Source organism: Lutra lutra, chromosome 6 (genome assembly GCF_902655055.1).
Source record: "Lutra lutra chromosome 6, mLutLut1.2, whole genome shotgun sequence".
In the NCBI taxonomy this organism is placed as follows: Eukaryota; Metazoa; Chordata; class Mammalia; order Carnivora; family Mustelidae; genus Lutra; species Lutra lutra.
Genome location: NC_062283.1, coordinates 49,305,834 through 49,330,347, shown reverse-complemented (window position 1 = coordinate 49,330,347; position 24,514 = coordinate 49,305,834). Strand labels below are relative to the sequence as shown.

At 40.7% G+C, this 24,514-nt stretch overlaps 2 protein-coding genes across 3 annotated transcripts in view; one reads left to right on the top strand and one right to left on the bottom strand.

The window, feature by feature from the left end:
• Window positions 1-8,813, bottom strand: part of DST (dystonin) — a 487,169-nt gene extending 478,356 nt beyond the window's left edge. The window contains 2 exon segments of the mRNA XM_047733080.1: window positions 7,855-7,889; window positions 8,471-8,813. Of these exon segments, the coding sequence (XP_047589036.1) occupies window positions 7,855-7,889; window positions 8,471-8,651 (216 nt within the window). The 5' untranslated portion in view covers window positions 8,652-8,813.
• A 425-nt stretch (window positions 8,814-9,238) lies between these two features.
• BEND6 (BEN domain containing 6) overlaps window positions 9,239-24,514 on the top strand; it is a 50,386-nt gene continuing 35,110 nt past the window's right edge. Inside the window, exon 1 of one of the 2 annotated variants that reach the window (XM_047733082.1) lies at window positions 9,239-9,523. The gene's annotated coding sequence lies outside the window, so the exon portion shown is untranslated. The remainder of the gene's footprint in view (window positions 9,524-24,514) is intronic. The other variant, XM_047733083.1, reaches the window with a different exon arrangement.

The following is a 24,514-nucleotide window of genomic DNA, read 5'->3' as shown; positions in this document are numbered from 1 at the left end:
AACTAGAAGGTATTATGTTAAGTGAAATAAGTCAAAGAAAGACAAATACCATATGATTTCACTCATTAGTGGAGTTTAAGAAACAAGATAGATGAACATTGGGGAAGGGAAGGAAAAACAAAATAAAAGAAAAACAGAGAGGGATACAAACCATAACAAACTCTTAACTACAGGGAACGTGCTGGAGGGGAGATGGGTGGGGCATGGGGTAACTGGGTGATGGGCGTTAAGGAGGACACCTGATGGTAATGAGCACTGGGCATCGTATGCAACTGATGAATCACTTAACTCTACCTCTGAAACTAATAATATATAGTATGTGTTAATTAAATAGACTTTAAATTTAAAAATGTTTAAAAAGACAGCACATATGATGCTTATGTGTTACGGAAAGGAGCCTTCAAGGAGGGAGCCGGACAAAATAAATGAGGAGGGAATGATTCATGGAAAAACACCTCCAAGAGTCGGGAAGAAAAGGAATTCAAGAATAAGAATGAAATATGAGAATGGAGGATGACAGATGGGTTTTTCTATTGGACTGGGAGGGAAGTTTAAGATACATTTAGTTGGTAGGAGCCAAAAAGTTTAAAGTGCTATTGCTTGGGGGACCTGGGTGGGTCAGTTGGTTAAGCGTCTGCTTCAGCTCAGGTCATGATCTTAGGGTCCTGGGATCAAGCCCCAAGTCAGGTTCCCCGCTCAGTGGGGAGTCTGCTTGTCCCTCTTCCTCTGACCCCCTCATCCCTGCTCATGCTCTCTCTCTCTCTCTCTGCTCTCTCTCACAAATATTATTTATTTGTGAATAAATAAGTAATAAATAATAAATAAATAGTAAACTAAGTGCTATTGCTTGATTGCATCGATGTTCTCTGTGAGTTAGCAGACAGAAGTCACTGGCCAAGGGTGAAGGCGTAGGCCTGAGAATTTGAGGAGGACATAAATAAACACCTAGAACAATTCTTACGGGAGACAAATTTGCAAGGAAGAAGTTTAAAAGCAGAGGCACATTTTGAATACTTTTAAAAAATGTAATATATATCAAAGCTGATAAAAACCACCTGGTATATAACTAATTACCTACAAATTTATTATACTTTGCATTAGAATTCATAATGACCACACTGAACACATGAGCCAGATGTCACAAATGTCGGACATATGGTGTCTGAAGTCAAAATACAACCCAATGATGGGGTGCCTGGGTGGCTCAGTGGGTTAAAGGCTCTACCTTTGGCTCAGGTCATGTTCCCAGGGTCCTGGGATCGAGCCCCGCATCGGGCTCTCTGCTCTGCAGGGAGCCTGCTTCCTCCTCTCTCTCTGCCTGCCTCTCTGCCTACTTGTGATCTCTATCTGTCAAATAAATAAATAAAATCTTAAAAAAAAAAATACAACCCAATGATACTTGAGCACTGGACCTGAAAAACATGGTATCCTGCAAAAGCACAGCTTCAGGGTGACCAGAAAGCCACACATCCAGTCATTCTCCCAGGACCTCTGCAGTAATGAACATGACTCCCCATTCTCCCTAAGTGTGAAAAAAGAGTGAGGGGACTGTTTCACTATAGTTGCCAGAAAAGAAATCAAAAAGTGTTTTGTTTGTTGTTGTTTCTCCTGAGAAGGCTCATAACAGGTGACCTCCTACAGTGTTCAAATAAAATAATGTTATGTCAAGGGCCTTTACCAACTATCAAGTAGTATACGAAAAATATTTTTATTATAGCTGGCATTCATTTATATTTCTTTACAGATTTAAGGGAATGTAGAGCTAGGAACCCTTTTTTTCTAATCATATTGGCATACTCTGAGCTCTGAAAACAGCCATGTGCCTTCCTAAATCTTTGCCTATCCCCATGCGTTCTGCTGGGAGGTTGCTCTCATTCCTCTCTGTCTAGCCAGATACTACCCAACCTGCTGTTTCAGCATAAATATCACTGCCTCTTGGAAGGCTTTTCTGATCACCCCAGCTAGAAGCAGTCACTTCACCAGAACTATTCCAACCATTCCTTTTCTTTTTTTCAAGATTTTATTTATTTGGGGTGCCTGGGTGGCTCAGTAGGTTAAGCCTCTGCCTTCGGCTCAGGTCATGGTCTCAGGGTCCTGGTATCGAGCCATGCATCGGGCTCTCTGCTCAGCAGGGAGCCTGCTTCCCTTCCTCTCTCTCTGCCTGCCCCTCTCCCTACTTGTGATCTCTGTCAAATAAATAAATAAAATCTTTAAAAAAAAAGATTTTATTTATTTATCTATTTGAGAGAAAGAGAGCATGTGCAAGGGGTGGGGGGGTGGGTAGAGAGACAGGGAGAAGCAGATTCCCCACGGAGCAGAGAGCACAACACAGGAATCTATCCCAGGACCCTGGGTTCATGACCTGAGCCAAAGGCAGACACTTAACTGACTGAGCCTCCCAGGCTACTCCCCCAACCATTCCTTTTCTATACATAATTAACTTGTATTTTTGTTAATTATATCTTCATCTTTGCCTTAATCTCCTAGAAGGCAGGAATCATGCTTTACATAATGCCTTTTTAGCATGATGCTTCACACATAGCACAAACATGGCCTGTTACTTCTGGAAAGGGCTTCAGCGACCATCTTCATGTTACCAGTGAACACCAACTCTAAGTCTCAGAGACACTAAGAACTTGACCAAGATCACACAGTTAGAGGCACAGCTAAAACCCAAAATCAGGATTCGAACTCTATTTTCATATTCCTTTCATTAAACCAAGACTCGCAATTAGCCTAGTTCTATTTTATAAACCAAATCTCAAAAAAGAGTCATTCGTGGACCTTAAGATTACACAAAGATTGGGGCACCGAGGTGGCTCAGTGGGTTGAGCCTCTGCCTTCAGCTCAGGTCATGATCTCAGGGTCCTGGAATCAAACCCTGAGTCGGGCTCTCTGTTCAGCAGGGAGCCTGCTTCCCCTCTCTCTTTGTGCCTAGCTCCCTGCCTACTTGTGATCTCTCTCTGTGTCAAATAAATAAATAAAATCTTAAAAAAAAAAAAAAAGATTACACAAAGATTCAAACTTCTCTGGAAAACTCTTATTTCAACTTTCATCTAGATTGCATTTAATTGGCTTGGATTGCATGGGGGAAAAGAGGGCTTCTCTTCCTTCTTTCTTTCTTTCTTTTTTTTTTTTTTTTTTTTTTTTGTCCTTTTAGCACTCTGTTTTATTTGCCATGTAGCTAAAGCAAGGATAAATTATATGGTAGTGGTGAATGCTGGCTGAATAAAGCCCTGTGAACAGGGTGAATTTGTCTTTTTTACAAATATATTGGCTGTACTTGTATACACTGGCCTTTGATGCTTTTGCCACTTTTGTGATTCACAGTTGGAAACAGCACAGCAGTTCAGTTACCGTATCAGAAGAAACTAGCAACTATAATATTTCAGTACTGATATAGGAAATGACCTAGAAATAATTGTCAAGGGCAGAGGCTATACCTCAGACCTTCTGTTAGCTCTACTATCTAACATCACATGTTATACAGAAAAAAAAGGAAATTTATTTGTTTTCAAAATAATTGCATGAAGATAAATGAATACCATATCATGTATAGAGTTCAATTTTGACTGATTTAATGAGAATAAATTAATTTAGACCTAGAATTTAACTCTAGGCAAAGAATTTATTTATAAAGATAACCCAATTATAAAAGAGAGCTAAATAACAAACTATCATTTTCTGTAATGTGCTAAATTGGGTAATTCTCAATGAAATATACACATTTAATGAGAAGTTATGAAATATGGTTATTTTGCAGACTGTTCTTGCATCTTTTGATAAAGGTTCACTCTGGGAATATAATGAGGCCAAGAGAGTGTATGTGGAACATCCTTTCATCTAGGATAACTTGGATAATCACTGGAAAAGCCTAAAGGATTAATCTATTCTGCTTTGTAAGAAATGTCCATTAACAATGCACTCAACTTAGCTTGCCCCTTTCATTGAGATTGTTGGGCATATTATTCCCTGAGCTATGAGTGACACAGTTAACCACAGGGCAGACAAAATGTAGCCAGGGAGTTCTTGTCTTACTCAGTCCTTATCTTGCTATGTGACTCTTTGGGAACTGCTTAATTTAACTCTTTTGGTTCCTTTACCTGAAACGGGAAGTGAAGATATTTACTCAAATCCTGATAGACATACAACACACTCTTCCCCCTCCCTATGTGAAACAAGGCTTCCCTTATTCCACTGAGCTGATGAATAGGGATCATTTACCACTGTTCACTCTGGGTATTCTCAAAGGGCATTATAATTGTCTTCATTGAAGTACTCCCAAGACTCTTTCTTGAAATCTAATGGTACCTCAATTACCCATATCACTTTCTGAAATTTCCTTAAAATCAGGATTGTCATTGCCCAATTTTCACCACAGGAATCCAGGGGAACAGTTAACCATTGTGTGAAGTCACAGCATAAAACATAAATCCTCAGAAAAAGTACCCTTCTTAGATACCCAGATTAAACACCTGCTTTCTACACTGTGTCCTACTTCAATGTGAAGTCACTTCTCTTCATTAGCTGTTTATGACCAAAAAACCCCCCCAAAATACACAAGTTCTTTATATTCATACATAAAACACATATTTCTATCTATCTCATTGGGTCTTTATAACTGTCAGTGAGCTGGAGTTACAGCCTTCAGTTACTTGGCTGGGTTAATAGTTTCACATTCTCACATGCTATTATTAAAATTCAGAGGTCTATCAAGCCAGTAAAGATGAATTTACAAGTGTATCAAAATCAAAAGGGCTGATAGGTGGTTACAGTTCCAAAACATCTTATAAACATGGATATTATTTAGTTATTGCTTCATGAGGAAGAAACTGCTGCACATTGAAGAAATGTGTATATTATATACTTAGTGAAGAAAACAAAGCTGGACCTCCTCAGACGAGAGATGTGACTTTCTTCACAAAGCAAAGAGGGTTCTGATGCCAGGGTCTTTCCCCCTGGACAAGTAATTCTCTGACTACCTGGGAAGGAAAATCCTGAAATTTCCAGTCCAGCTGGACTCCTTCCTGGGCACATAGGTAGCAGAAGCATTATCCTCTGCCAGGAAAAGCAGCATGGGCCTCACAAACTTCTTGACATGTTCAAGGGCTTTCCCAAAGCTCTTTCACATTCCAAAATGAGTCAGCACATCCTAAACTCATTTTCCTCATTTGACCACTATGGAAATGCTGAAAGTGAATTATCTACTTACTGAGATTGGAATGAGAAAGGCACCTAACTTCTTAGTTCAATATGATTATGACTTGTCAAAAATCAAAACAATTTCTTTGAGAAATATTTTTGTAGCAGCTACTACTAAAAAGCAATAAGAATATCCATTATGCTGCTCAAATTCTAATTTTTTAAAATGATGAAACCCAAAATATTCAGAGGTAATTCTCAAGGAGAAAATCCTTCTAGAAATGGCATTTTGAGAAAAGGGGAGAAGAAAAAATAATTTCCAATGTTTTCTTCATAGGGAGATGTTTTATTTGTGGTAAAATATGGAAATATTTTACCACAGTGAGGAAATATGACACTTTCATACAACACAGTTTCAGGATTTTCACTTATAAAACAACATTCTTTAAGTAGTTTATCAAAGAAATTTGGTACAAAAAGGAACATAAGTAGCCCATCAACAAATTAAGCCAATATTGTATTTAATTTCCCAAGAAAAAAATTTTTTTTTCCTTTTTTTTAATAGCTCCACACCCAAGATGGGGTCCAAACCCACAACCCCAAAATCAAGACTCAGCATTCTCCACGGACTGAGTCAGTGAGCCACACTGAGGAAAAAATATTCTAAGCAAATCCATTTTGTTATAATTAGTGACTTACATTTTTAATACAAATTCCAGGGCAATTTTTACAAGCTAGAGATTCAGCAAATGTTGAATTCCACACAATGTCCTAAGAATGTGCACTTTTTTTGGTGACCAACTCTTGGTCAGGAACTGGCACACACTGAGAAATTTTTCATTCATTCAATAAGTATTTCGTAAGGACCCACTATATACCGGCAGTTGGGATAGGCCCTAAACAAGAGAGGCATGATTTATGTCCTCAAGGAGCTCACAGGCTAGCGGGTGGGGCAAATGTGAGAAGTCTAGACAACACGTCAAACCGGACTAGGGACTTGTGAAATGAGTTAAAGCATTAACCAACTGCTCCTAGCTTTCCTAACCAAATGCAAGTTCAGGACAAATGCTTAACTCAGAGATAACTAAACAAGACATACTTTTATCTCAATTTTTTGTGTTTTAGCTGAAATGGCTAATGGCTAATATAATAATCCATAAAAGGATTATCTTGATTCTATCACTTATGTGAATGGAGCTGGTAATGTCTTTTAAAAATCAAAATCCTAAATTTTGATGTTTGCACCCTGACCATTGTTTATTTTTTGTCAGGAGTTAGTCTATTAATCAGATATCCAAAAATGCTGCTTCATAATAGACACAGTTTATGTTGTCTCCCATAAATTTCAATTAGTCAGCTTAATTAAGACTTCAAATTCTGCAAAGATTTTTATTCTTCCACATTTTTAAATTCAACTTTACAAGATGTAATGATTGCTACTCAGTACTGAATATTTACTATGAAATGAGTATTTTTTTTACACAATTACTTGTAAATCTCCCCTCCCACTGTAACTCTACAAGGTACTATTGGTTCTACTCTTCAGATAGGGAAACTGAGGTGCTGAGAAGTTAAGAAAGTTTCCCAGAACCACACAGCTAGTTAGTGTAAAGACAGGAACAGGATCTCTTGATTATCTGACTAGTTAATTTTTTCTCTTAAGTATCCTAAATTGGGAACGGAGTTTGCACCCTCCAGGGCTCAATGCAGTAGGATTACTCACTGTGCAACATTATAATGACGTTCTAATAATGCAGTTAATGCTTTCAAGCAACCAGAGCCCAATAAAACATCTAGGGTGCAATAAAACATCTGATTAACTAGTGAAACGAAATGTGGAATAACTTCTCAGGTAAATGTCAAGGAAATGGAGGGTGTCTAACTATGAAGTCTTTGCTTCATGAGTAAACCACATCAAGCATTGTTACCAGTAACCTCCCAGCCTGGCTGTGTGAAATTCTCCTGAAAAGAGAGAAAATTATCTCACACTAAGTGGGGGTTGGCCTGGAAACTCATAGAGGGACGCTGGGCCACGGAGAGCTTGTGCTTTTGTTTTGCTCTACCTTCAGTGGGGCTCAGTCCCACAGTAGTCCATCCTCATCACTGCACCCACATCACTTGCTCACGGAGGTATGGTCCACATTCCGAAAGCAAAGAGCAGCACACACGATCAGATAAAGCCAGATCACCAGCCATCACTTTGCAAAATTCCTCAGATGGCCCCAATAAAACATGGACAGCTTTATGGGTGAATATGAAGGTACGCTTGAAAGCCTAAAATGAAATGCCTATGGATCAAATGGCTCTGCACTAACTTCCTAAAAGCTCCTCTCTGTCGTCGGCTATCCAAGTTCAAGGGAACCACCACAGCCAGCCGACAGCACCCAGAGAGTTTCCACCGGCAAATTACAGACTGTAAATGAAACGGAGATCCACCCCGGGGGCTAAATTTCCTAAGGTCTGTAGCGCTTTTTAGGGGCTGTCTTTGCCCCTCTGGTACAGCGGCTCCGCTCCACAAGAAATCTGTGAACACCGTCCGTTTGCTAGGCACTAATGTTGGGGAACCGCTTAAAAAGAAACGTCACTTTCGGCTTGGGGGCAGCATGCTCGCCATTCAATGCCCTACTGGTTTCTTAACACGCATATGATTAATATTGGTACTCAGGAAAGAGAACTTCTTCTGACCTTGAGCGTGCGCGCTAAATAAATTACCTCAGAACGAAAGTGGTGGGATCTCATAACAGCATCTGGGGAGAAAAGAGAAAAAAACGAGATTTCATTTAACTCCTTGCTCTTCACCTGCAGAGTTACTAATGACTTAGGTGAGATACAAGGATCAGGAAGGCACATTCCAGACGCCTTGATTTCGGTGGGGACACACTGTAGGGCGGGGAGGTTACTAGGCCACCGGTCTCTAGGTGAGTTCTCCGCGAGAAGTTTCAGGGAAAGTTCTGGGAGAGTTGAGGAGCCCCGAACTCTCCAAGCCTGACTTTCTTACCCCTAAGCTCCAGCGATGGATGGGTCAAGGGAGGATGCCGCAGCCCCGGATTCCGCTCTTATTACCCTTAGCAAACTGACACTTAGAATTTGCGTCCGTGCCTCCCTTCTGAGGGCTGGACATCACCGTGGCTATCCCATCCGGGGATACCGGAGGAAGGCGGTGAGGGCAAAACGGGCAAGGGATGTTTAAACACATAAACGTACTAGGCTTGCGGAGTAGGCGATGATGGGGGTAGGGACCGCAGCACGGACCCGAGCTCCAATTCACTCTCCAAATTGGCTTAAATGTGCCTCTCAGCCCGAAGAAATTCGTCGCGGCGTGTCTTACCTCGGCTCCTTGAACGACCGGAAAAGACCGATTTCATCGGATGCCTCCCTTTCTGGAGCCTGCGGTGCCAGCAGCAAAAGAAGACGATGGTGGCGATTGTGCCCAGCAGAAGCAACAAGAGGAAGAGGGCACATTGGATGCTGTAGGGTCTCAGCAAGACGAGGAAAGCCGCGGCGATCATGGTGCGGGCGAGGCGGGGGCGGCGAGGCGGCGGGGCTGGAGGGCGGCGGCACAGTCACCCGTGCCGGGCGCACCACGAAGCGGCGGGCACGGGCGAGCGCGGCTCAGCGCGTCATGCCCGGCGCTCGCGGCCCCGCGACCAGCCCAATGGCTGCGCACCCCGCGCCAGCCGCGCTATACGAGTGATCCAGGGCTGCGGGGAGAGCTTGCCATGACTCAGCAGACGGCGACGAGGCAGGGACTTGGCGGCGGGGAGTCTCTCCCCTCCCTCCCCAGGCGCCCCCGCCCCCGTCCGTGCGCAGCCCCCGGGCGCAGCCCCGCCAGGGACGCGGCGGGCTGGGAGGAGCAGCACTGCCGCTGTGGCCACCCGGGTCCCGCGCATCGTCTTGCGGCCGCCGCCGGCCTCGGCATCCCAGAAGCCGGGCGCACGTGGGTCGGGGCGGGGACGCGGCGCCCGGGCTGCAGCGGCGGCGGCCCGCGGGGGGCGGGAATGGGGCGCCGCGGCGGGGGCTCGCCTGATGACATCACGGCCGGGCTGCGGCAACGCGGGCGCGCGGACATGGCTGCGGCGGCTTTGGCGGCGGCCGCGGGCTGCGCCCGGGCCTGAGCGCCCAGCGCCCTCCCGCGGGGCCGCCCGCCAGTCCGCGCGGGCCGCGGGTGCACAGACCCCGCGCCTCTCCGCTCCGCGACACCCGGGGCTTCCACCTATCCAGCCTCCCCGGGCCGAATTGCTGGGGAGCTCGGCGACAGGGGGCGCCAAGGAGCCAGGGGGAAAACCGTGAGGCGCTGGCGGGAGCCTGCAGGCGGTGCTACCCCCACCTCCCACCTCCCCACGCCCCGCCCCGAAGTTGGGGCTTTGGAGGATGCAGCCGGGTGAGCTATTGCTTGCGGGGGGTTCCTCGCACGCTGAAGCGTGAACACCGGGAAGGGCCTTTCCTGGGAATTGGGGTTTTCCAGGCACGGGAGGCCCACCCTCTCCAAGCCCCTCTTTAAAGTGGGAGCACTCCCTCAGGAGAACGCTCCGGTCTGCAGACGTGAACTGTTACACCCCCAAACTAGGTGCTATTTCTCAGCTGAGAAATGGACACTTCGGATCCTCCTGAATCCATGCGTTCGTTTACCGTCAAACCTTGACTCATTCAGTGCGTTTGAAGAGACAGGCAATTTCAGATTGAGGAAACGGGCAGATAAAGGAAGTTGGCTTGTAAATATTTTGAGGAGAAGTATTTTAGGGAGTGTGAGGAAATAATGACCTGCCACGCTCAAAACGCACACATTCCCTCCTGCCCCCTCCTCTTTCCTCATGACCAGCAAAAAGTATATTGTTGTTGGCCAGAAGATTTTACGGTGGTCTCTGGTGCAGTGCCAACGCAGAAGGTGTGGCGGGCGCGCTGCAGTGTGCCTTTCTGCGGACAGCCACTGCCACCTGGCCCGGAAGACGCTGCGGCTGCAGTCTGCGGCATCTTTTGGCCTTGGCCGGCCGGGTACTTGTACCGCGTTAAGCTGCTCCCTAGGCAATGCAGGCATTTCCTGGCGGGGAGGGGTGGGAGGCGGGGACGGAAGGCTGTATTTTGCTTATTTTGTTTTATTTACTCTCATGAGGCAACTGCAATTATAGTGGCATAAAGTAACACATTATTGCATTTGTGTAGTTTCTAATAACTCCTGAGGGGGACTCTTACTTTGGAATATTTAAGACACTGAAGAAATTGTCATAAAAAGTGATGTGTAAAATTCTGAAAAGCATTTAAAGGATAGATGACAATACTTAAGTTGTATTTGCTTGTAGGATCTCAAAATCAGTGCTGTTTTATAACTATACAAAATCAACTGTACAGTTCTGCATCAAAGCTTAACCCATTGATGTTTTCAAGGCCTTGAACATATCACCATGTGTAGGCATTAAAGGAAACTCAAAAAGGCATTGCCTAATGCCTTTCCTAAATGCCAGGTTCGTAAACACGGAAAACCATGGATGAAATTTTCTTACGTACAAGTTGTTTCCTAAAGCAAAATAAACATTCACGTTGTTGACGTGTTGCATCACATTCGGTTGTTTTGGTTTGACGATGCAAGGATCTTGCTTGCAGATGCTGTATAAGGTGAGAATGTCGAATGTCAGAGAAGTGGCTGTGCTACAGGTCAGGATAGGCTTCCTAGGTGCCTGGCACTCGGGGTCTGCCAGGTAACACTGCACCATGTTCACATTGCTCAAAGGTCTCCTGCTACCGCAGCCCACTGCAGTGAGAGACAGTGAGAGACTGTCCATTGTGCAGGACTATTGAAGAGAATCCTGAGAGTCTGCAATGTGTGGCACATTGGGAAAGGAAGAATTCTTTACTGCGTTGACTCCCAGGGGCCTGGTAGAAAAATTTAAAACAACAAAATGGAATTAACCTTCTGCAACCATTGGCAGAAATAACTAAGAGAATTTAAGAAGGTCACTTTCACTTTATACTTCCCACGGACTAAAATTTGCGAGTGAGCTAACATGGCCTAAATATCCTTGAAAGGTGTCTAAGATCACAAACACAGCATAGTAACCAATTTGCTCCAAACTCTGCATTTTTAACAACAAAAAGCAACTAAATAGCAATTATGGTTTTCTGAGCTATTACTTTAGCACAATTGTTATCATCCTGTGTCTTGCTGCAGCCATTTATAAGTTTCAAGTACACACAAGAACATCATTTATTTCTCTTGGCAGGCAAATGCCTTAACTGTCGTGCAGTAGGATTATAGATATTTCTTTTTAACAGCATTCGTATTTGTTCTTTACATCAGTTATCTCAAGGATACTAATAATAAGGAAACCAAATCATTGAAAGAATTTAGTGTTTGGGTTCCATTGCCATTTTCTGATTTGTTGCTAATTTATCATTTCCATCTCCAAATAATGGCATGTTATTAATTGCTTCTGTGTGTTTATGTGATGCGAATGCATTGTGGAATTTAATAAATATTAAATCAGCCAATCAATCCTTTTTTGGAAGTTAATTTAGTGGAATTCATATATTTTCTTTCTGCTAGGTTTTCATTACAAAAAATAATTGACATTGTATCAAAGTCACAAATTAAGGTTTGGCAGTCGGCATGGGGGAGGAAGGTCCTTGATCAAATGTTTCATAAGAAGAAATGAACAATCAAGATGGAAAAGTATAGATAATTTTTTGACTTTTTATGCTAGTGAGTTAGCATTGTCACCCAAGGGAAGACAAAGTAAAAGAGTTGATAAAAATGGTTAAGAGTGTTTGGTATCAGGTATGAGGTAGATGATCCCTCATGTAGCCCTTCTTCCTTTTGGCTTCTTAAGCAAATTGAGAATACACATGAAGAACCAAAAGGAAATTAAAATATTAACTTTATTCAGGGTAAATTCAGATTGAAGAACATGGCTTAGATTCAAGGCCAAAATGGGACATCTTATTCCTTTTCCCTTAACTCTGCATCCCAAACCAGTCACAGCTGAAAAACTACAGGTCTTCCCAACACTATGGCACCAGGATACTACTTCTTACCTGAAGACCAGAAACCAAAAAGAGCCTGACACTGTCCCACCCATGAAGCTTGCAGCTTGACTGAGCAAGAGACAGGACCCTATGTGAGAAAGGGACCTTTCATACATCAGCCCAGCCCCCTAGTGGCTGGAAGGTCCTCTCTGATTTCCCCCATCACTGAGTTATTCACCTGCCAAAGTAAGATGAGTAAGGGGCTTTAATAAAAAGAAAGAAGCTGGGGGGTAGGGGGATTGGGTTGGGTGGCTGGGTTATGGACATTGGGGAGGGTATGTGTTATGTTGAGTGCTTTGAAACCTGTAAACCTGATGATTCACAGCTGTACCCCTGGGGCAAATAGTACATTATATGTTAATAAAAAAGAAAAAGAAAAGCTCTGCAGTATTTCCCTAGAAATAAGCAGTTGTGGCACAAATTCCTAATTTATGGGTCAGAAAGAAAAGAAGACTCCACCCTAATCTGTGTAGAGACCAACTGAGAAAAAGGGAAAAAATGAAGATGACTCAAGCTTTGAGCTAGGGTAGAAGGGCAGTTCTGAAGGAAAAGATGATAAACTGAGTCTTACACCCATTAAAATAGAGTTGTCAGAAGGATATCCATATGAAATTATCCAGCAAATGCATGGAAATGTGGGTGGAAAGGTCAGAACGAGAGACAGACTGGGAGTCATCAACATGAATTATAGTTGAGGTCACGGATATAGACAAAATGACTAAGGGAGAGAAATTATAGAAAGAATTAGAATCAGACTTTGGAGATGACTTCCATTTGTGGACTGGAGAAGGATAGCAGAATGCAAGTCTATGGAAGCCCAAATAGGAAATGTTCCCATTTAGTGGTTTTCTAGAACAGAGGCACAAATGGGAGGTTAAGGCGTGCGAGGACTGAGAACTGGTGACTAGGAGACCTCTGGAAATCTTCCAGAGAACTGATTCATCCTAGTGGGAGAGGCTAAAACCAGACATTAACGGGTTGAAGGAGTAGGAGGTGAAAACAGGAGAGCCTCTGTCCACAGTCTTTGGAGAAAGTTGACTGTAAAATTCTAACTCTAAAAGATAATTTATCTAAAAGGGATGAGTAGAATTGTGATTAAAACCTGAGTAATGTTTTTGTTTGTTTGTTTTGTTTTGTTTCGTTTTTTATCAGGATGGGGTACTTAACCAAGTTTATAGGGAACTTGAGAGATGGAACCAGCAGTGGCAGAGAAATTAAGAGTTAAAGAGAAAGGAGAGGAGGGCATTCTTCTTATGGTGTACCTGTTTGTTTTAATATATCCGCAGTCCCCCAGATGGGTTCTTTCTGCTCTCTGGCTGCTTTGACTCTTCAGTTAACACAGACCCTGACTAGTTAGGAAGGTTCCCTGATCATGGTCTCCTCCCCACTAACTCTGGCTACAAACCCTCATACTAGGAGTATGATTTTTAGGGAAAGATAAGGGATACCTTGGAATGTAGCCCAGATTATCTGTAACATTTTATTACAAACCTAAATGAAAGTGAGCATATTACCTGACTGGTAATCACACAATGATATTACATTGAAATATTACCCCCTTGAAAACAAAAAGTCTAGATAAGAATGGCTCCAGCAACAAATTTTTAGAAATAAATCATACTGAGTTTGGACTGATAATCTACTTGTTCCTAGGTAAAGTTTTTTACTCTCAGAACATAAATGGCATAAAAGGAAAATTGAGAGGCATCCAAGGAAATGTGTTGCATGACCTATTTATTCCCAAATTGTTTTTCATAGTAATCTGAGACCAAGACCTGTGCCAACAAAGCACGTGCTCTTGTATTGAAAGGTAAAGGAGCTGCGTCATCAGGAAGAACCTACAACATCTAATGTAATGTTGGAGGCAATTTCCAGCCACCAAAATTAGTGGAGCCATCATGTGGATGGATTGCTATTGTCTTTTGAAAATTTGGTTTCTTGAAGGAAAAATAATTATTATTTGCAAATTTTACTTTGAGCAAATCTTTCCTGGGAAAAGACTTTATATTCATTTTACCACAATAAAAACTTTTAAAATAATTTGGAGGCATCATTGTAAGAGAAAACATCTCAAGTGAATCATTTCTAATTGTTCTTCTAACATTTTAGAAGTTTTAGAGCCTAATTAGAATTTGTTGTCTTATTTGTTGTAGAATCCAGAATAATGCTGTCGGGGTGGAGGGGGATGTTCTCTTCTGTGAACATTACAGGCTTCTCAAAAAAGTCTACTGAGTCTGAGAGTTTAAAAAAATGTCTGTAATTGAATTCATCTACCCTATAATGCTTTGCAGACAGTTTTTGGAAAGTAATCATTTATTATCCACTAGCAAATAGAATTCATTTATGTAGTTTCTAACATTGAGTGTGGGATTAGTCATGCAGCAAAATACTGAGTCATTTGGCCAGAAAATTTACTCATAGTTGTATGAACTGCCAATGGAAAATTTGAGAGCTATTCATAAATCAAATTATAAAGCTCTTAGGGTTATAAATCACTAAGCAGCATTGTTCATTATTATTCAGGTAGTGTAAAATATTTCCACCATTTCTAAGTAGGGGCAATTTACAAAGCAAGTTTGAAAGCTGAGGTTAGTGCCTTCCAGTTCCACCATAAGGACTTTAAGCATTTATACATTTTCAAGTGAAAAAAAAAAAATTAAGGTAGGAGGTTTATAGTTACATTGTCATTGTGTTAATACATTGCCAAATTGTGCTAATGAAAAGACAGCAACATTTAATAGCTAAATTTCCCCCATTTCTTATAATTTTTGTAGCACTTTTGCATTAAATATTTTGTGCAAATAGATTTATATGCTAATTCATTAGCATGTTGGTAGCCTGAAAGAATAATGTCACTAAGACAGCAAAGGTAACAAGTATCCCAAGAAGAACAGAGAACTTCAATGAGTAACGGATGATTAGTAAAAAATGTTTAAATAACACACTATTCCAAAGGTTATTGAAATTATCCCAATTTAATGACTTCCTATAGCTCTGTAATAAAAAGAAAGTATATCTTAAAATGTCTTTGTTGATCCCAAAACACTTTTTGGAGTAAAACTGGGAAACACACAGCAAACACACTAACTGAGAATATAGTGGAGTTTGTATTTCAATGAAAAAATGAAAAAAGTCAAAAACCTGAAGCCTGTTCTTGTTGTGCTATCTGCTGCAGGAGTTGTTAACCTGCAATTCATTAAAAGACTTCAGGGGTCCTGAAATTATACATAAAAATGTGGGTCTCTATTGGAGAACATGGGCCATAGTTTTCATCAGGTTCTTAAAGAGTTATTAAGAACAAAAGAGAGAAAGGGAGAGGATGAAAGGAAGCAAGGAAGGAAGGGAGGAAAAAAGAAGGAAGAGAGGGAAGGAGAGCGGAAGAAAGAGAGAGAACCACGTCAGAACCATACAGCTCCATACAGATACCAAGGCTTTTGCAGTATCAAATGATTCTCTCAATCCATCAACACTAACATCACCTAGGTACCCTCCTTGAAACTGGGAGAAGTATCTTAGAATAAGCAGAGGAAAACTCTCTAACCTATAAAATTTCTGGAACATCTCCCAAATGCAGTGAATGCTTCCCACCTTGAGACTAGCTGAAGATGATGTGCTATGAGTTTCCTGTCCTCTTGCAACTTTGAACAGATTAGAAAAGACACAATTGAGTCCCTAACGTTAACTTTCATTGAGATGTCTGTTCTAACCCTGAAAAGGAATCCTGTGTTAACTATCTGGGACCACTTCCACAGACTTCTTTCATGGGAAGAAGGGGCTAACTTGATTCTTGAGCTATTTCAGGCCAGTTAAGCATCCTAATTTATATCTAAATATTTGGATGGATAAACCCATTCTGAGGTAAAACACTGGTACTAAGATTTGAGCTCAGAGTCTATAAGGACTCCATAGTTTGAAGGCTTAAAAGAAAGGCAACAGGACTTAATATTAGGCTCCCCAAAACTACCCCTAGACATCCTGGCGAGTGTAGCAATTACTCTTCCTAAATCCTGCCTCAAACCACAGTCTATGAAGCTTTTCACCATTCATCCTTCTATGGAGACTTGGTAAATGGGGCCTTTGATCCCACCAAGATAATTCCTTTATTTAGTATGGAAAACCGCTTGTCCATACCAAGTGCTCAGCTCCATCCACCCATATCTCTCGCTTCCCACACTTACCATACTTATGAACCTTGACTCGCCCCCCCCACTATCACATTTTCAGAACACTAGGTTCCAGTGTCTTATCACTGTGATCCCAGTGATCACATCATGAGGCTTGTTATTTCATCTTGTGACTTTCTCATTCCAGTGGGCAAGCCCAGTTTCCAAGGGTGTTCTGATCTCTCAGTTTGGGTGGTTCTATTTCCTCCAAGTTCCCTTCTGATGCTCTAGCTGTGAAGGATTTAGTGGCACAATATTCACATGTTCCACACAGAAACAGATTTTTAACTGATGCCATACTGAGTGGCTCAGGCCCCTCTGGCTCTAGTGAGCTCCATTCTTTGCACAATTTCATTTTGATGCCATTTGAAATGCAGGAATCCACCTTAAGAAGACACTGGTAAGCCTGCCATTAGTGTACCAGACCCCTGGCAGTCTGCCGTCTGTGAGCTGTTGAAGTCTGGGTCTTAGTGTCTAGATTAAGGGGCACCACCGGCAGCACCCTGAGAGTTGGCTAGTACAATCTTATTCACCTCTCTCTCTCTCCCTCAAACAGCATGGGACAGCTTGTCCTGGGCTTCCTCATTACTGAATGGTTATCCTGGGGTGGACCACCAAGTTGTTTTAGTAGCATCTAACATGTGCTGAATACCTACTCTCTGCTCAGTTTCTGCTAAATGTTTTTACCTACATTCACTCATTTAATCCTCGCAGCATCCATGGGTAGGTACTGCTCATCTCTTTATAGATAAGGACCTTGAGGCTTAGAGATACAGAATTTCCCGCAAGATGGTGAGTGCCTTCACGACTCTCCAGCACTTAGAAAACCATAGTTTCTGTTGCATGCTTTTCATTTACGCTGCCTCCCTGTCCACTGTAGCCTCACCTCTAAAGGAAATCCTCCCAGTTAAGTTTGCTGGGCACCTACCCTATCTCTCTTCGGTCTGTTCTTAGACTAACCTAAACCAGATGAATGAGGGCCAACCAGACATTCCAGCAATGTATCAGCTGTTTCCCAACACACAAGGGATCTGCTTCTCCCCTTTAGCTGGTAAAGGATTTGCCTAGACCACTTTATCCTTCAATGTAGCAAGACTTCTTTTGTTGAAAAATTATAGATCTGTTATTATTTCATTGCCCCATCACTATCATTTGAGTAAATTCAACTCAGCACCCCCAAGAAGCTAAACAAGCTTGGGGGACTAAGCAAAGTATCACTTTGGAAAAATGCCTCTATCAGAGACCATCTGATTGCCCTTCCTAAAAAGGATAGTTCTTGGGGCATCTGGTTGACTCAGTCAGGCGAGCATACAACTCAAGTTCTCAGGGTCTTAAGTTCAAGCTCCATGTTGGTATGAGCCTACTTTAAAAAAAAAAAAATGGATAGCTCTAATAATTTGTCTTTATTTTTTTAAGTAAGACTGACTGTGGTTTTCTGATATAGCATCATAGGCGTCCAGATTAATTAGCTATGTTTCTTAACACCTCTCCCACTACTACATCTTGTAAACAATCCCCCATGCACACACATATACACACATACTACATGTTTGATCTAAGCTTGTATGAGGGGGATCTGGGTCTTTTTCCTTCAGTTACTAATAAAGATACTACTATTAATAAACTAAATAACCTAAGTAAATAAAATAATGAATATGCAATGATATCAACTCATGACGGTGTACTGTTACTATTCACAAATGCGGAAACAGGCACAGAAACATTAGTGGATAGTAAGTATTAGATTTATGTTTAGGGATCCAGCCAGTTTGATTGATTCTAGGTCCTGTGTTTGTAACCACTTATGTAACCCTGCTTTGTCATCTAATATACTCACAAAAGATTCAGACTGGAAGACTCTCTCCAGTGACCAACATAGTGAAAAAACAAACAAAAAAAAGTATTTCACTAATCTTTCAATCCTTTGGTAGGAGAACAAGTTTAGTCTCCCCCCTCTTTGTGTGAACAGGAGGTAAATCTGCCTGGGGTCCTGCCTCCCCTTGGCTGTTTGAGCAATTTCTCTACTATGGAATCATGAAATCACAACATTGTCCCCAAATGCCACCACCTCTGAGACCCCTGTTCCTCTCGGTTTTTGACACTCCTGAACCTTGAGTTTGGCTTCCACACTTTGAACTCATTCTACTCATCTATCCTTCCTTGCCTTTAGGTAGCTTTCTAGACTTCGCCTGAATTAAGTAGATCCATTCCATTTCCTTGGGCTTCCTTCTTTGATCAATACCTGCATTTTCTCCTAACTAGTTTCCTGGTCCTGACTTGCCCTATGGCTACCCAGACCCAGTCTGGCAATACAGGTAACAGGAGATGCCCCTTACATTTCCTCCATCTGCATTATTCTATTAATTTATCGAAGAAAAACACTGTCTCTCATAAAGATACATGAATGTATTTTTCTAATGACCTATATATAGGAGGTAGGGAAATAATTTTAAAAATGTGAAATGTAGTTAATCATTGCCTTTTTTTTTATTTGAATGGTGCTTTAACATGGTATGAAAGAACATTAGAGTGAGAAAATTATTGGTAGTAGATGAGGGGGCAAACCACTTCAGGTGATTTATTAAGTAAATTATCTGAAATATGTGACTCAGCACATTAATTATGTTTTGAACTCAACTTTTGAGAGTATGAAAGTACAAAAATAATAGAAACTATCTAAATGGTAACCAAATATTTCATTAATGTATGATATTAATGTAGGGAATAATGGGGAAAATATTTCAAAGAGAAATTGGTTTCTCCTTTCATGTTATAATTGATCTGATAAATTAACATTTGAAAGTTGAATCAATCCTGATTTTCATGCATAGACATTGATTCTTGCATCAGAACTATTACATTTTGTGAATTTTAGAAATTGGTCTAAAATTTAATGTTCTAGAATATGATTACTTAAAGCAAAAAGCATAATGATCTCATCTTGCCCTCAACTTTCAAGATGAATAGATTGTTCTGCATTAATCAAAAAAAATGTGAAATGGAAGATGATTTACATGACTTATAGTTATTCTAAAATAGAACTTTTAATTGATTATTACTTTCCTTTATGCTTAAGTTGGCATCTGTGTTTCTGATAAATGGGGAAAAGTCACATAAATACCAAGGGTTGGTGGGAGTACAGGGAAGGTAGTAGCAGAAAAACAGCCAAGGAAAAACTACTCACAAAAACTGATATTTCTTAGAGAAGATTTTGGAGGCCCTAGAACCACAGGGAAACTCGACCAGAGTCTCTTTAAGTTTTGCATATACTTTCTTGTGCAAGCTTTCAGACAATTCCACACATGGCTACAGGATTTTTGTAGACAGTTGGTGGGGATAAATGACATTGTGGAGCAGGTAAAGATTGTCTTCCACCATTCCCAGCCTCTGATTTCTGTGCTAATACCTCTCTGCTATAGAAGTCTTCTTCCTGAATATATCAAGATGGAAGCAAGCTGGTCATCCTGTCTAACTGCAGATAAGACAAAAGCTGGGTCATTTAGCACCTGACTCTCTTGCCAGGTTAGGAGCAACAGAGAAACTGAGAGAGTGCATCACATGTAGTAAGGGTAAGAATGTTTCATGAAGTGTTGGTTTAGTTCTGTGTGTGTGTTTCCTCGATCAAAATGTAAACTGTATTTCTTACCGTGAATTGCCAGAAATGGTTGAAAACCGCTGACTTATATTATCCAACCAACCACATATCATGGATGTTCTCATGGCTGTGTTCATGTTTAATTTCACATCCTACAAGTACTATATAGGGAATTAATGAAATGCTTTCTGCTAGCAAAAAATAAAGAAGGGAAGATAACTACCTGGTTTTTCTCTACTATTAGAAACTAAGAGGAGTGTTTAAACATTACCAAATTCACAATATCCTTTCTGAATTTGTTAATTGGCAGGTAATATAAACATTGAATCATCTGTTTGTGGATGTTGTAACAAAATATAGGTCTGAAGTCAACTGAAACGCAGTCATTCTAAAAGAGGTTCGATATGTTCCTGCTGCTTAGTCTTGAAAGAATTGTGTGTTTTTGAAGATCTTGAGATGTGCTCAATAATTAAATCCTATTAGCGGTAGAAGATTTTAGTACAGGTAGGGATATTACAAAAACAACATTTTTTTTTAAGATTTTATTTATTTATTTGTCAGAGAGAGAGAGGGAGAGAGAGCGAGCACAGGCAGACAGAATGGCAGGCAGAGGCAGAGGGAGAAGCAGGCTCCCTGATGAGCAAGGAGCCCGATGCGGGACTCGATCCCAGGACACTGGGATCATGACCTGAGCCGAAGGCAGCTGCTTAACCAACTGAGCCACCCAGGCGTCCCCAAAAACAACATTTTTTTAAACTAATTTTCTCCAATTTTCTTATTGTGGTAAAGACAAATAACATAAAATTTACCATCTTAACTGTTTTAAGGTGGATAATTCAGAGGCATTAAGTATGTTCACATTGTTGTGTGACCATCACCACCATCCACGTCCTGAACCCTTTTCATCTTAAAAAACTGAAACTCTATAACCATTAAACAATAATTCCCTATTCCCCTTCCCTCCACCCTGGGGTTATTGTCAGCCCCAGTGACCTAAGAGTCTGGCATCTGTCACCATCACTAAATGATACTTGACAGGTCCCTATCAGTTAAATCTGGCAAAATTCAATTTTATCAAATAGTAACAATTTGATGTAAGATCTTACCTGCTATATATTATGTCTCTCAATTTCTGTTCTTAATTTATTGTAACGTACAGTGAGGTAAGGCACTGAGGAGAAAGAATTTAAAGTGCCTAGCTTGGGTGCCTGGGTGGCTCAGTGGGTTAAGCCTCTGCCTTCGGCTCAGGCCATGATCTCAGGGTCCTGGGATTGAGTCCTACATCAGGCTCTCTACTCAGCAGGGAGTCTGCTTCCCACCCCCTCTCTCCGCCTGCTTCTTTGCCTACTTGTGATCTCTCTCTCTCTCTCTCTGTCAAATAAATAAATAAAATTTTAAAAAATATTAACTACTGGGGCGCCTGGGTGGCTCAGTGGGTTAAGCCTCTGCCTTCAGCTCAGGTCATGGTCTCAGGGTCCTGGGATCGAGCCCCGCATCGGGCTCTCTGCTCAGCAGGGAGCCTGCTTCCTCCTGTCTCTCTGCCTGCCTCTCTGCCTGCTTGTGATCTCTCTCTGTCAGGTAAATAAATAAAATCTTTAAAAATATATATATATTTTTTACTTATTAAAAATAAATAAATAAAGCACCTGGCTTGCTCCGCAGGAAAAGAAATTAAGGTGAAAGAAAAGAAAGCAGATGATACAGTTTAAACTCCATTTAAGTATGATAACTGAGCCACCATGGGATTCAGCAAAGTACTGCTCATCTGCCTGCTACCTGTTCTTTTATACAGCCTGCAAGCTAAGAATGTTCTTTACATTTTAAATAGTCCAAAAAAATCAATATAAGAACAACATACCACAATATATGAAAATTATATAAAATTAAACTTTCAGTGTCCGTTAAATAGTTTTATTGGAAATAACCACACTTACGTTTTTACATATTGTTATGGCTGCTTTCATGCTATGAGGGCAGAGTTGAGTAGTTGTGACAGAAACCATATGAGGCAATCTCATCACTTTGTACCAGTGCTTAATACCCTACAAATCACAGTAATGTGGTTACAATAACTTCATGGTGTTTCAGTGTCATGCATATTGTCACACTGTGGCATTTTATATATTTTTTCATTACTAGTACATGCCAGTCTTGTCAAAAAACAAAAAAAGAGAAAATCATATTTCATGCTTTTAAAGCAGAGTAGACTGTGGCTTATTTTGTTATCACATTAGGTGTTATCAAAGCATCGTGTTTATGATCCAGTGACACTATAGGCATGTTAAAAGAACATGTGTCAATATTACCAAACTAAGCACTCACCACAATATTTCCAATTCACAGGACAGCAACTGTCAGAAAAAAATAGAAAATGCAAAATGAAATATCTCATCCCAGTAGAATTTCTTCCCAAAAATTAGAAATAGGAGTGCCTGGCTGGCTCAGTCAGTGAAGCATGAGACTCTTGGTCTTGGGGACATGAGTTCAGGCCCCACGTTGGGCATAGAGCTTACTAAACAAACGAACAAAACAAAGCAAAATGAAATGAAATGAAACTGAGTATGCATACAAAATAAGTTTCTGAGTGGTTCATTTGTTAGCATGCAAGAAAAACCATTAATAGATAATGAGTTGGTTAAATCATGCTTGATTGCAGTAGCTAAAGACATGTACCCGGGAAAAAAAAATAATAAACTTACTTAGATCATTAGACTTCCAGCAAAAACAGTTGCTCAAAGAACTGAGAACACCAGGAACAAAATAATAACCAATTTAAAAACAAGGCAAATGACTGAGTTTTTCTTGGTGCTTGATGAGTCAACAGATGCTACTGATACTGCTCAGTTATTCTTGTTTGTTTGGGAGTAATTGCTGAGTTTAGAGGGACTGACAAATTAACCTCTATAAGTAGTCTCTGTGAAGCAACTGTAGGAGAGAATCTTTTCAAAGAAGTTGAGAAATCAATGAGTGAGTACAACCTGAAGTGGAATCTACTAAGATGTGTTACAGCTGATGGTGGTAAAAATGTGTGTGGAGCAGAAAAGGGTTTAGTTAGACAAATTTACAAAACTTGTGAAAATAAAAGGTGTTTAAAGCCTACCGTTATTCATGTTGTTATTTATCAGCAGGTACATTGCAGAAAACATTTGAACTTATTACATCTTTTTTAAATAGTTTTATTGAGTTGTTATGCACATACCATGCAATTCACCCATTTGAAGAGTGCAATTCAATATTCCTTTTGTATTTTCACAGAGTTGTGCAACCATCACCACAATCCAATCTTCTTTAAAGATTTTATTTATTTGACAGAGAGAGACACAGCGAGAGAGGGAACACAAGCAGGGGGAGTGGGAGAGGGAGAAGCAGGCTTCCCGCTGAGCAGGGAGCCCCATTCAGGGCTCCATCCCAGAACCCTGGGATCATGACCTGAGCTGAAGGCAGCCACTTAACTATTGAGCCACCTAGGCGCCCCAACCAAAATCCAATTTTTAAGAAACATCTTTGTTTCTCTAAATTAAAGGACATTCTTATATGCATTAGCAATCATACCTCCTCTCCACCCCCACCCCCAAAATCTTTTACCCCTAAGAACTCACCAATCTAGTTTCTGTGTCTATAAATTATCTGCTGTTATTCTTGACATTTCATATAAATGGAATCACATAACGTGTGGTTTTTTGTGACTGGTGTCTTTCACTTAGCATGTTTCCAAGGCTCATACGTGTTGTAGCATGTATCAGAACTTTATTTCTCAATGCTGAATAATATAAGGATGCTACATTTTATTTATTCTTCATGAGTTGATAGATATTTGGGTTTTTCTACTTTTTAGCTACTATGAATAATATAGCTATGCATATTTGCATACAAGTTTTTGCATGGATATAGGTTTTCATTTCTCTTGGGTATATGCTTAGGAGTAGAATTGATGTGTTCCAGGATGATTTAATGTTTAATTTTTTGGGAAACTGCCAGACTGTTTATCAAAATGCCCATACCATTTTACAATCACACCAGCAATGTATAAAGTGTTCCAATGTCCCCGCATCTTTACCACCATGAGCCACCATGGGATTCAGCAAAGTACTGCTCATCTTTTCCAACACTTGTTATTTTCTGTTTTTTTTTTTTATTATAGCCATCTTGGTGGGTATGAAGTAACATCTCATCATACTTTTTATGAACATTTCTGTAATGATTAATGACATCTTGTCATGTGATTATTGGCTATCTGTGTATCTTCTTTAAAATAATGCCTGTTTAAATCCTTCACCCATTTAAAAAACTGGGTTGTCTTTTATTATTGCATTGTAAGAGTTCTTTATATATACTCTATACAAGCCTCTTATGAGATCTATTTTCAAATGTTTTCTTCCATAGTGTGGGTTACCTTTTTTATTTTCTTGATGGTCTCATTTGTGAACACTTTCACTGTCATATTTATAAAATCATTGTCTAACCTAAGATTATAAAATTTACTCCTATGTTTGCTTCTAAGAGTTTATAGTTTTAGTTCTTACATTTGGGTCTATGATCTAAATGTAAATTTTGAAAAATTTGGGCATATAGTGTGAAGTAGGATTTGCTCTTTGGC